The 13,367-nt window shown below is 38.5% G+C and overlaps 2 protein-coding genes across 3 annotated transcripts; one reads left to right on the top strand and one right to left on the bottom strand.

The window, feature by feature from the left end:
- The first annotated feature begins 1,989 nt into the window (after positions 1-1,989).
- Positions 1,990-3,863, top strand: LOC143598660 (soluble inorganic pyrophosphatase PPA1-like). The gene is made up of 6 exons (XM_077076821.1): positions 1,990-2,157; positions 2,234-2,262; positions 2,508-2,573; positions 2,649-2,822; positions 2,894-3,014; positions 3,377-3,863. The coding sequence occupies exons 1-6, from the start codon at positions 2,061-2,063 to the stop codon at positions 3,460-3,462; spliced, it is 573 nt and encodes a 190-aa protein (XP_076932936.1). The 5' UTR covers positions 1,990-2,060; the 3' UTR covers positions 3,463-3,863.
- Positions 3,864-4,069: 206 nt separating this feature from the next.
- LOC143598659 (protein NTM1-like 9) lies at positions 4,070-7,810 on the bottom strand. 2 transcript variants are annotated; one of them, XM_077076820.1, is made up of 5 exons: positions 7,629-7,810; positions 6,281-6,567; positions 5,944-6,210; positions 4,536-5,003; positions 4,070-4,463 (listed from the first exon to the last, which is right to left on the bottom strand). In XM_077076820.1, exons 1-5 carry the CDS (start codon positions 7,777-7,779, stop codon positions 4,200-4,202), a joined length of 1,437 nt encoding a protein of 478 aa, XP_076932935.1. In that variant the 5' UTR covers positions 7,780-7,810; the 3' UTR covers positions 4,070-4,199. The 2 variants fall into 2 exon arrangements, with proteins under 2 accessions (XP_076932935.1, XP_076932934.1); XM_077076819.1 differs by having other exon boundaries at positions 4,070-5,003.
- Between the last annotated feature and the right edge of the window lie 5,557 nt (positions 7,811-13,367).

Raw genomic sequence — 13,367 nt, 5'->3', positions numbered from 1 at the left:
TTTAATAAACTATAACATCTTGAAAACAACATATATCAAAAGGAAAAATTATGCAATACAAGAAATTATGATTATAGTATGCACTATAATTTCACCAAATAAAACAAGTAATAATAAAGCTCTATGCAATAACATTATAGTTAATAATACAATAATCATACAAAAGAATTCTATAACAAAATAAGTGTAAGTATTTATTAAATCAACAATAATTAGCAATCAAAACAATAACATATATTACAAAGATACATATGTCAATACCAAGTGATCACCACTATGTTAATTGAGTCATATGTTTATTTTAGTAAAATTCAGCGCCAGAAATAATGTTACTAATGAATCATACATATACTTGAAAATAAACTAAGTTTACTCAAGAAATATCATATTTATGGAATATATATACATAACATAAACTTTGAGTTTACTTAAATAAAAGATGTACCTTCGTCTAAAGTTACTAAGGATTTGTATAAACCTCATATTTATACCAAAATAATATCTCACTAATTTGTAACAAACAAGTTATTTACATTATAAAATATATTATAAATTAAATCATGTGCATATATGTTCATAATTCTAAACAAAAAAATTTATGTTTGGTTGATACTTGTGTGCCAAGAAAAAGTAGACCTTATACATATCATTACAATTGAACTTTATTCCTGAAAATTTTCCAAAGCTTTTACGATTCTAATAATCTTAGTAAACCGAATTATAAATTTTCATATATGGATAGCCGTGGCAATTATATATTTCACATTTATTACTTCTATGGTTAATACAATTCGCATATTTACTCAAATTTATATGGTTGAAAATTCAATAAGAACATACTATCTCTTTCAACTAATTATAGAAAACCAACCAATTTTATATTTTGAAGAGGATATGGACATGAAGGCATACTACAACACAGGCACCCAACCCAATATACTATTTCTCACATAATTAATTAAATCAAACTTTAGAATAAGTAAAAATCATCACCATCAAATATTTAAGTAACCCACTACCAATCTAATATCTAATTTGTCGACAACTAAAGAAAAAGAAAGCATATTCTGGAAACTTATTTTATCGGCAATTTCTATTTACGTACCTTTAAAATCATTCAAATGACCGGAGGTAATCAACTAGGCAACACAAAAGACAATTATCCTCTTCTTTCTTGACAAGCAAGAACAAAAGTTTCTCCATGTTTTCTCAGGGTTTTGGGTACGACAAATACTAAGAGTGGGGACTAGAGTTATAAACAGAGAACTCTCGTGCTGATAACGTGTTATGAAACAAGCCTAATAGCCAAACATGTGAGAAAGAGATGCAGGGAGAAAGATGGAGATTTCATTAATCATGTGTGTATTGCAATGAGATGCAATATAGTATATATAAGAGAGGAAAACTTGTAGAAGAAGTCAATCTATTTTAGGTGTTGATAACCATAATAATATATATTAATAACAATTATTATTATTATTATTATTTATATTCGAGTTTGTAAGATTTTCAATTATACCATTGTTTGTCTCCCGTCTAATTTCCTCCGATTCCAACTGCGACGATAATTAGAGAGAATACATTATTTATTTAAGGTTTATCGTACGAATTTTTACCCTAACTAAAATTATTATTTCATTAGTTTTACGTTGTCCATAAATAGTTGATTTTTCCGCTAGTTTAAAGAATTTGTTACACCAGTACATGATATATTACATATTCTTACAAAGTGTTCAAACTTATAATGCAAAAATGGAGTGCAATTGTAAAACAAATAGATCGAATAAATCTCCTATTGCCTCCACGTGGAAATCGATTTTGACTCTCTCATGCACATCTTCCTCAAATTACCCCTTTTTAACAGCACATCCACTAATCTCTATGCATATAAATCCATCCTAGTTCCTCTTCAATTAACAAGATTAGTAATTCCAATTTGATCACTTATCATAAATATATAAAGGTAAGTACGTATGCATTACAATCAGAAACTGTTTTTACATATAAAAATCTTGAATTTCTGATAAACTAGGCCGTTAGATCGATCTTAAACTGCAGGCATGGCTGGAAAAAGCGCCCCTCGCTTGAATGAAAGGATCCTGTCTTCCTTATCTAAGAGATCCGCTGCGGCTCATTCTTGGCATGATCTTGATATTGGTATGTTCATGCACCAGTGTTTTGTTTGTGATCGTATGTTTCGTTGTTAATGAATGGATCGATGCGTGTTATGTAGGTCCCGAGGCTCCCCAGGTCTTCAATGTGGTATGTGAAAATGCTTGTCTAATAGATTCGTTATTGTTTTTTTTCCCTTCTTTTAGGGAATATATATTTTTTAGAACGGCAACTTTTTTGTAGTTATGTTATCACACTCTCCAAATTTGGAGAGCTCAGATGCCTCACTTGTGGTCTAGTGGGAGGAGACTTGGGTTCTCCGGTGGAGACTCAAGTTCGAATCCCACTTGTGTCAAATATCTGACGGTGTTTTTATTATTCAATACAAACTATAGGTTGTTGAGATCTCAAAAGGAAGCAAAGTGAAATACGAACTCGATAAGAAAACTGGTCTCATCAAGGTAAGATCGTGAATCGTTAGCCATATTTTTGTCATGGACATGAACAAATGACTAACTTTATGATCAATTCATTAGGTTGATCGTGTGTTATATTCATCAGTGGTCTACCCTCACAACTATGGCTTCATCCCTCGAACGCTATGTGAAGATAACGACCCAATGGACGTGCTAGTCATCATGCAGGAACCCGTGGTGCCAGGATGCTTTGTCCGGGCCAAGGCCCTTGGGCTCATGCCTATGATTGATCAGGTATCAAACAAAACTCCATATTACACAACCTTGAGATTTTAACAAATGGTAAATTTGTTTGATGCATTTAGGGAGAGAGAGATGACAAAATCATTGCGGTTTGTGCGGACGATCCAGAATATCGTCACTTCAATGATATACAACAATTACCCCCTCATCGTCTAGCTGAAATCCGCCGGTTCTTTGAGGACTGTATCCTTTTTTTTCATTATCTTACATCATAGTGTCTTATCCTTATAGAGGTGGTTATGTAATAGAGGGATAGGTTCAACATTTTCGGGTGGTGCTTTCTTTGTAAAAAGATAGCATCTTTTTTTGTTTAGTATCCTAGCACGTGGGATACGAGTCACACGACACACATTTTTTTTGTATACGACTTCTATAAGGCATACGGTAACATGTATTAGAGTTAAAATTAGTTTTAGTGAAAAGAAAACACATAAAAATTCGGGCCCTTAAATGTGGGGCCCAAGTTATAGCTTATTTTATTTTTTATAGTCGAGTCGCCTGAGCTGAAAGATATGATTACATAAATTTTCTTGACACATTGATAGACAAGAAGAACGAGAATAAAGAAGTTGCGGTGGACGAATTTCTACCTTCAAAAGTTGCCTTTGAAGCCATTCAGCACTCTATGTAAGCTCATCTTTGTACACTAAAATGCATATAGGAGGTTGTTAACTAATAAATGGATCTGTAGAGATCTCTATGGGGAGTATATCATGCAAACCTTGAAGAGATAGATGCATATGCTTGGGCATGGTTTTCAAATCTCCACAAGATTGATCCTAATTACCAAGGGTTGTCTGTCAATCAAGATGTTTTTATTATGTGTCACAATTTATGGTGAATAAAATTGATGATACAATATTAATTCATGTCAAATTTATAATAAGTGTAAGTGACCTCCTTGAACTAATGAGGGAGTTTTGAATAGGTACAATGTTTATCTTACTCAAAAGTTGCATTATTTGTTTGAATAGGTGTGATATCATCAACATTGTATATTTTATAGTTTGATAAAATTTTGTGAACAAAATAACTTAGCTCAAGATTTACAAAGGGAATTGTATTCATGCCCTGCATTTTACTAACCAGATCATCAAATCATTCATCAAGATATTAATAGAAATATATGATTTGGCTACTCTTTAGTTTGTAGTTACGATTTTAATAATATGTAATTCCAATATCTGAAACCTCAGGTGAGCGAGGTTTCAGATTTCGGTTTTTATGGAGCCTGGCTCCACCAAATCATATTCTTTTCCCACCAAAGAAAGATTCATAATGATACATGCAAGTCATACACTATCACATACATGAACTTCAACGCTAATACACCGATGATCAAACAAATTTCTACAACCTCTGACTAAATTAAAGACTGTAAATTGGGCGTTCTGTCACCCCTAAAGATATTATCATCACAAATATCACAAGAAATATGCTCATTATCTGAATCCACGGGGACCGCAAGAACCGACCGCCACAATAAGCCTTCACCAAAATCAATGGTTGCATTTGAATCCGGCTACTAAATCCATCTTGTTTCGTCTGCAATCTAGACCGTTGATTATCTCCTTCATCACTTTCCTTTGACCAATCAGAACTGATGTCGGTGTCTTCAATATTGTCACAAACCTGAAACCAAAACGTTGACCACTCATGTAAACATTTGACCAATGGAGCAGTTTGTATTTTACTTAAACTTACCTCGGACACAGTCGAACCAGTTTCATTTCCGTCACCAAATAAAGAATCAATCCGCAGACGGAGTCTTCTAGAAGCAGTGCCTTGTCCCATAACATCTTCGGAGTTCAGGTCAGTTGGCTCGGCTTTAGATTGACGGGACCGGACCTTGATAGCGGGCTGACCCATTTTAGAACTCCCGACGCCATGCACATTAGTTTGACTTGTTGACTGTTCCAAATCATTCCCCATGTTATAAAATGAACCCATATTGGATCCTGCATATATAGGTGTTGTTTCACTTCCCATTGTTGTGGTCATTTTACTACACGACTTGTTAAACGAGCACTCGTTGCCGTTTTGTAATAGTGTCAACAATTCAGACAGACAGACATCCTGCTCACATGTTCCATCCTGAAAACCTAAACCCATCTCACTACCGAAATCATTTGCAAAGCGTGAATCCAGATATGCTCCTAGTTCTGGATAACCCTGCAATATTTTTTGTAATCATTAGTCACACGTTAATAGTTTCCAGAAAGAACAAAAAAGTGTTTTGACAGGCTTTTATGGAGATGTAAACAAGCCAAGCCGGCTCGTGGGCTACTCGAGATCGGCTTGTCAAAATCTAGAATCAAGCCGAGCTTAAACGAGCTCGAGCTGGCTCATGTGCCTAAACGAGCCTATTTCTAAATAATATATAAAATGAACTGTATAAAAGTTATAATTAAAATATATAAAAACAATTTAAAAGATGTATATAAGTTAATTGAAAAATAATAAACGAGCCGAGCCCGAGCTCGAGCTTTAAAAATACAGCTCGAAACGAGCGCAGCTCGAGCTCTCGTAAGTCAAAATGAGCCATGCTCGGGCTTGACTCGTTTACACCCCTAGATTTACCCAACCTGTCCAAGCCTGGAGCCAAGTCATTCAGCTACTCAAGATTGGCTCGCTAAAAGCTCTAATCAAGCTGAGCTTAAACAGGCTCGAGCCTAAGCACAAGCCTAAATTTAAGCTTGTGTAACAAACGGGCCGAGTTCACTTATCGAGCTCGAGCTGCTTACGAGCCTATTATTATATAATTCTTATCACGTAAATAATTATGATAAAGATAACTAAATAGTATATATTATGTATATACAAAAACTATAACAAACTATATATGAAAAAGAATTATAAATGTATATAAGCTAATTAATATATAATAATTGAGTTGCACTCGAGCTTGAAAAACTACACACGAGCCGCGCTAGAGCTTTAAAAACAGTGTTTTAAACGAGCCGAGCTTAAGCGTAGACAAGCTCAGGCTAAACTCGGCTTGGCTTGTTTACACCCCTAGCTCGTACTACAAAACGGTTCATTCCAACCCAACCCATCCATCTTACTATCTCAAGGACTCGTTATAACATAATTATGTTAAAACTAATTTCACCTTTTCGGCTGGTTCCTTTTCAGCGGATCTATGTGGATCCAAAACCCGGTTTTCAAAAGAAAGAACCGGATTATTGGGCAGATTATGAGCAGTGTCAGTCAACCACGTCTCCGTTCCATCTGCTTGCACATTATGCAGTGATGCATTATCATCAGGTGATGATTTATGTGTGGTAGGAGATAAACTCGATGGTTCCGCATCATCATATTTTGACACATCAGCGATTTCTTCAGATTTTTTAAACAAACGACACAGAACATACGCTGCCTGCATAATATAACATATAAGTTTTCATCTAATAATCAATATCACTACAACAAAACAAAGTAGCAATTACCTGACCAGGGTTGGTACCATCAAGATCTTTGTCAGTGGCCCGATACTCATGCATAATCCAATGCGTCCGCTCACCCTTCGGAGCCCGACCCCTGTAGAAAACCAGAGTCTTTTTCATGCCAATTATTCGAGTAGGCCGACCTCGGGACTTTATAGTTCTATCCTTCCCTGTAGCCTTCCAGTAACCAGCACCCGTAGCTCGGTTCGATCGGTGCCCGTTAGGATACTTCCTATCCCGAGGGCAAAAGAAAAACCACTCTGGATCATCTGTTTTTATAACTGATTGATCTACAATTGCATAGAAACCATAACAAGTTAATAAAGCATGCGAGTAGACCTGTAAATGAACCGGACATTCATTAACTGTTTGGCGGGAATTTCGTTTATTTAATAAATGAACGAACATGAACAAATTTTTTTGTCCATTTAATTTAACGAATAAACATGAACACATGTTTTGTTCATTCAATATGTTCGTGAATGTCCGTTTATGATCGTTTGTGTTCGTCTATGTTTGGTTAATTATGTTCAATTTTGTTCGTTTATGTTTGTTCGCTTATATCCGTCTAAGTTTGTTTGTGTCCGTTTATGTTCGCGAACTGGTTGTTTACGTTTTAAGCAAACAAACATAAACAAACACAAGCATGCTCACTTTCTTAATGAACGAACGAACGAACATAAACAGTGTTGGAAAAATCGGGACGAGTCGGCCGGTAACCAATCAAGTTTTGGGTAATCGGCGAGAAAATCAGAAGTCAGACCTAATTGGTCCTAGCAAGACCTAGTCAGAACAAGTCGGGCCTAGTTGGCCCTTAACTCTGCCGATTTCCGGCAATTTTTGGAAATTCTGTGTATATAAACATAAAAATGTGTATATATAAATAAATTACATATAAAAATGTGTATATTCATAAAAACAACATATAAAAATGTGGCATAAATATATAAAACTGAAAATTATATATAAAAATTCCAATCTGATAGTTCCGATTAATCGGCAGCCCCTAATAAACCACCGAACTAGCAAGCTCAACCGCACCGAACATAAACAAACACGAGCATGTTCACTTTCTTAATGAACAAAATATTAGTTCAATCATATGTTGGTGTCCTACACGAGATGAATCACGAATCAAAGGTATATAATGGAGTAATATTCAGTTGATTCCTATAGTCCAAAATGGGGGAAAATCTGAAAGTAAATAAACTCAGCCCCAATTATTAATAGGCATAAATTCGAGAATCTAGATCGGGTGTCACACTCATAAATACACATTTAATTTATAACAACTACAAAAACAAACATTTAATAAAACATAAACATATATATATATTAAAGCGAAGCGAACCGGGTAAGTCCCAAGGCTCCATCTTGCAGACATCAACCTCAGGGATGATGTGGACTTCAGAATGATGGCCGTTAATTTTCTGACGGAGGTAGAAGTTGATGAGCTCTTCGTCCGTTGGACGGAAACGGAAACCTAACGGCAGGGCTTCCATGGCCGAGGATCAATAGCAATAGAATGCAGCAAACCCTAGCACTAGTGTTGGTAGCAAAAATGAGAAAAAAAAAGATGACGGAAAAAGGTGTTTGCTTTTGAAACTTGTTAAGCTTCTTTATGAAGTAACCATGGTTGAAACTAAATAATAATATTTCTTTATGGTTTTTTTTTTGTGTATGTAAACATGGATAGTGGACTAGTGGTTAAGTTTTTATCTCTATTTATATGATTTAACTAACAAATACATGATTTAACTAACAAATGCATATTTTCTAAAGTTTGTTTATTTTTCAAAAACCTCACGTATTTGTTTCACGGACTTTGTTTATATCTTACAGACAACTTATTTTTTTCTTTAAATATAAACTGTTGCTAACTTGTTATTGTTTTCATCAAAATTTAAATTATTATAGAGATTCTAATGGACAAAGGTTTAAGTGTTTTTTATTGTTCCATACTATATATTATAGAGGAAATATAAGTTCAGAGGTTTCAACGTGATTGCTCTGAGTAATTATAGTTTTGTATTTTGGGTTTATATCAACTTTCATTATTTTATTTTTTCAGTTGTTCTTAAACTTAACAAATTACACAAGTCATTATTGATAACCGTTAATCGAAATTAACCTAGAACATGATTGCCATCGAACTAAATTAATTGAAAACCGAGATTGACTGGCTTTTGCAATTAAGGTTATTTGATTAATTGGTTATGGTTACTGGTGTCCCCTAACCAAAAGATAACCAAACTAAAGTGAAAAGGTTCTAGACGTGCTTAAATCGAAATGAATATGTGTGTATACGACTGAAGAGGTAGGTCCCAGCAGAGCCCAGTTGGATCCGCAAGACTCACCTTGAAGAGGGACGTCTGCGCAAAGACCAACTGGTTCCGCAGGACCCACCATGCTCAGAGAGATGAAGACCTTACGCGCAGTACGCCAGCTGTTCCCGCAGGAAAAGCCTCCCAATGGTGAAGTACCCCGCCTGTTCCCGCAGCTGCGGATACAAGCCATCAGGGAAGGCTACCCGCACTAATAGTAAGGCTACACGCACAAGGCACTAACTCTCAATAATTCAGTAATGTCACCTGAAGAAGGAATGAGCAAGGCGGGAATACTCCCGCCCAAATGAGCCAGTCCGTACGCTTCTGGAGGATCTTTTGTACTATACCTGCCAAGGTATGGACAAAATAGACAAGATCTGACCAAAGCAGCCCATCACAGGGTGACAGCTCACTGACAACAGTACGAGGAGGAGCACGCTCTAGTACAAAATGTCACTATCAGCCGCCGCCTACTCACCAACCCTCATCGTGGCACGTACATAGCCTGCAGTTGGTGGAAAAGGAATAGTACACAGCCGGCCATGTCACTATCAGCCGCTGCCTACCCACCAACCACCAGCACGGCACGTGCGTAGCCCACAGTTGGTAGAAAAGGAATATTATACAGCTGGCTGTACCTGCTTGGAAACCTACCTTCGGCTATAAATACTCCAACACCTTGGAACGGTATGATCTCTCATATTAAGACATCACATCTTATACCATCATTATCACATATCTTCTCTAGCTATTCCTCTTAATATACACTTATATTCAGAGCAATCTAGTCTGATTCTCACGCCGGAGGGTGGTCACAAGGAGTACCCCCCCTTCTCAGTGACGAGCTCACGGTGTCTGTTTTGCAGGTCATCAGAAGAATAACCATCTTTGCCTGACCTAACCCTCGTGGGAAACATCTACTTAACCCTAAGATTATCCGTAATCTGCCGGGGTCACTTAGTGTTTCTTCATTGGCGCCATCCGTGGGAAAAAGCTAGAACTAATTTTCTCAGTTTTTTCAAAACCTCTGGAAAGATGGTTAAGGTTACTCCGGTGCCAAGGCCAACGAGTGACCAAGAAACTCCGGTAACCACAACCCCATCTACTGGGGGGAACACCGGCGAGTACACAATTTTTACGAACACTACCACGGTTACCCAAGCCGGGGCAAGTGCAGTAAATAATCCTCCCCTGGGATTCACCGATACCCAGTTGGAGAGACAACAGACGAGGCTCCCCCGCCAAACACTTAATCAAGTTAAAGCGTGGGCGGAAGCACGTCAGAAGGAATTCCAAGTTGAGTTAAATGAACGCTTACGTTCACTCCAACAGGCTGACGAATTCGGAAGCACTCGACAACAGCTCAACATGAGTAATGAGTGCGAGTATGATAAAGATTGGGAAGAATCTAACAGTGACGCAAACCCGCGCCATAGGGTGAAAGGGAAGCGTAAACAAGCAGATTTCCACAGAAGAAATTTTGGAGAAACCTTTAAACCAAAAAACGCGGGTGGAAACCCACGTGACTTCTCTAAAACCTTCAGACCAACTGTTGCAAATGCGGGAACGTCCAAATTTGCAAGGGACATTGCGGAAGCAATTGCCCCGAAAAGTGCCAAACAAATGTCCAACATAGGCACATATGATGGTATATCTGACCCAGACGATCATTTGAACAGATTCATAGCGGGGGCAACCGTCAGCAATTGGACGGAACCCACGTGGTGTTACATGTTTCAAATGACGCTTGTTGGGGCAGCCAGAGCGTGGTTCGACCGTCTACCGGTCCACCACATCTACGATTGGGCAGACTTCCAGCAAAAGTTCAGCCAACACTTCAGTCAACAAAGAAAGTATACCGAAGAGCAATGGACGATCCTCAACTGCATCCGAGAGGAAGATGTACTAGACTTCATCACACGCTTCAATTCAAAGAAGCTAAGTCTGGGCACTATTAGCGAAGATCTTGTCCGCGCTGCTTTCATCTAGGGCGCGGAAGACCCAGAGCTCATCCGCACCTTAACGGGTAAAGATGGCATGCCATCCACGTGGGATGCCATCATGACAGCAGCTAAACGCTTCGCGGAAACGGAAAAAGCAACTGGGTAGAGATCTTCCCCAGAGTACAAACCTCTACACTCAAAAAACAAGAGAAAACAACGTCCTTACCGCCCGACAAAACAAAAAGAGGAAGCTTGGTATTTGGCAGTCAAGGGTAAACTTTGGCACCTCATCTGGCTCGCACCCTCGGTTAGGCAGAAAGGATAACATGCAGTCGTCGAACCGGAACTCCAGATGGACGCCACTCACCAAAAGCGTCACCGAGATATTTGCCACCGAGAGGCTCCCATGGCCAGAGGCTCCAATAATCCGACGGCGTCCAAACGCTGATCAAAGCAAATCCTGTGACTTCCACAGGACAAAAGGCCACACCACGGAGGAATGCGTAGCCTTGAAGGACGTCGTCGAAGCATTCGTCAGAAATGGGAAACTCACTCACCTCGTGGCGTAATGGACGCTAAGCAGGCTAATGCGTGTAGAACCCCAGTCGGGGAAAACACGGATGAAACTGCAGCTTCAATGTTGGAGACTACATACTGCGTAAACAACGAGATTTCGAACCAGGTGCATATCGGCTCAAAAGGCTCGATGACACCCCCATCCCAAGAACATGGAAGGGAGCTCAATTACACAGGCTGCATGTAGATCAATTCCAAACTTGTAAAGAAAAGGCCTAGAGCCACTTCTAATGGAAATGATTCTCCAAATCACATTGACGCTGATGGTCTTACATTTATACTTATGAACTTTCCAGACTGATATGCCGGTATTCACCGCATAAATATGGAAAGAAGTAAGTCGTTGCGTGTGGAAGGCGGCAAAACCCGCATAAACACAAAAAACGGTAAAAATTTCTAAGGAAAAGATGAGGAAAACCTTCACGCATGTCAGTTATAGGTGAAGTTTGGTCATCCCACTAAATGAAAGTGACGGTCCTACCCGCACAATCATGATAGAGGAAACTGAACATTAACCTATTGACAACCACGCGTCGAAAGGTTAACTTATTCAAAACACTTAGAAAATTTCTAAAAAGATGAGGAAAACCTTCACGCAGGTCAGTTATAGGTGAAGTTTGGCCATCCCACTAAATGAAAGTGACGGTCCTACCCGCACAATCATGATAGAGGAAGCTGAACACTAACCTATTGACAACCACACGTCGAAAGGTTAACTTATTCAAAACACTTGGAAAATTGCTAAGTTAAACTAAAGTATGCATGAGCGAATCATATATTGTTTATGAGGCAAAACAAGTGCCAAATTAAACTATAATATGCATGAGCAAGTCATATAACGTTTATAAAGCAAGTCATTAAGTGAAAGTGACGGTCCTACCCGCACAAACATTTATATTTCATAAAAAATTCAAACATTACAAGAATGGCCAGGTATCTACCCGCCTACAGAAATATAAATCTATCCTAACGGTGGGAAGGGATCTCAAGGTTCAAACTTCAGGACCACTCCCTCCAAACCCACTTGAACCCGCATCATCAGTTGGCTGTGGCGGTTCAAGGAAAGCCTTGAGAATAGTTAGCCCATCATCAGCAGCAAAAATTTCGTTCACATTCTCCACCACCGGATGCGGGAAGGCAGCATACTGGTTCACTGCTTGGTTGTAAGCAGCTTCAGTGTCCACGTCATAAAGAGGGAAGTTGGAAGGCGGGATGCCCTTCTCAACAAACCCCAGACCAAGCAGGAAACCAGCCTTTTCCCCATCCTCATGGGAAGCGTTGAGGGCTGCGCTCATGGCATCGTCATAAGATGTGTTCGTGAAGATCCGATGCACAACCTACAAAAAATATATATGTATCAAAAACTTTTCTAAGTATAAAGAAAAGCGTAAAGATATTATGAAGCTACGCATACCTGCGACAACGCTTCTCGTAGAAGCCATTCTTTGGTGATCAGAGCTTCCTGGAGGGCAGCTTGAGCTTGGTCACGGGCGCGTTCGGCTTCATTTTGGTTAAGGTTGGCAAGCAACACTTCTTTAGCTGCAGCCTCTTCAACGCCATTCAGCTTACGCTCAGTGTGGTCAAGCATACCCCTCTGGTCCAAGATCTCTTGGAGCTTCTTGGCGTCTTCCATGGCCAAGGCATCATGAGCCTGCTGGAGCCTCTCTAGTTTGGCTTTAAGCTCCTCATTCTCGGCGCGCAGAGGCTCAGAAATTTAAAGTTAGTACATCTTCTTTCATCGCTAAAAAGGTATATATTTCACTTATTTGATAACAACAGTTTGCTGACAGATTCGTTTTCGTTTATTTATTGGTATGTAACTTGATGTTAAACGATGATTACTGAACGATTTTTGATTCTAGGATATAGCACTATGAGTCTAGTTTCCAGAAATTTAAAGTTTGTAATTTTTGGACACGTTTTGAATGGTTTTTATGATTTTACAAAAACACTAGTCAAAGCTGACTCGGGGAGTTATATTTTGGCATGTCTTACCGACACCATAACTCCCTAATGACAAAACCAAACGGGTTGTTTCCAGTTCTAAAAGTTAGTATTATGAGTTTTGAAGACAACCCAATTGGTCTTGCACAATTTAGATTAATGAGTTGATAGAACCATTAAACAAGTGTTTGTTGTGCAATCTGCTGAACTGTTGATACATATCTATAATGGTTGAATTATTGTGAGTTTTGTATGTATGAGAAAAATATAATAAATTTTTTTTGAGAAACCTAATTCATA

The sequence above is a fragment of the Bidens hawaiensis genome, unplaced genomic scaffold (genome assembly GCF_021521415.1).
Source record: "Bidens hawaiensis isolate Kalapana, Puna unplaced genomic scaffold, B.hawaiensis_p1.1 tig00050652_1, whole genome shotgun sequence".
NCBI lineage: Eukaryota > Viridiplantae > Streptophyta > Magnoliopsida > Asterales > Asteraceae > Bidens > Bidens hawaiensis.
Note: the sequence above shows the minus strand (reverse complement) of the source record. Positions and strands in the feature narration are given on the sequence as shown.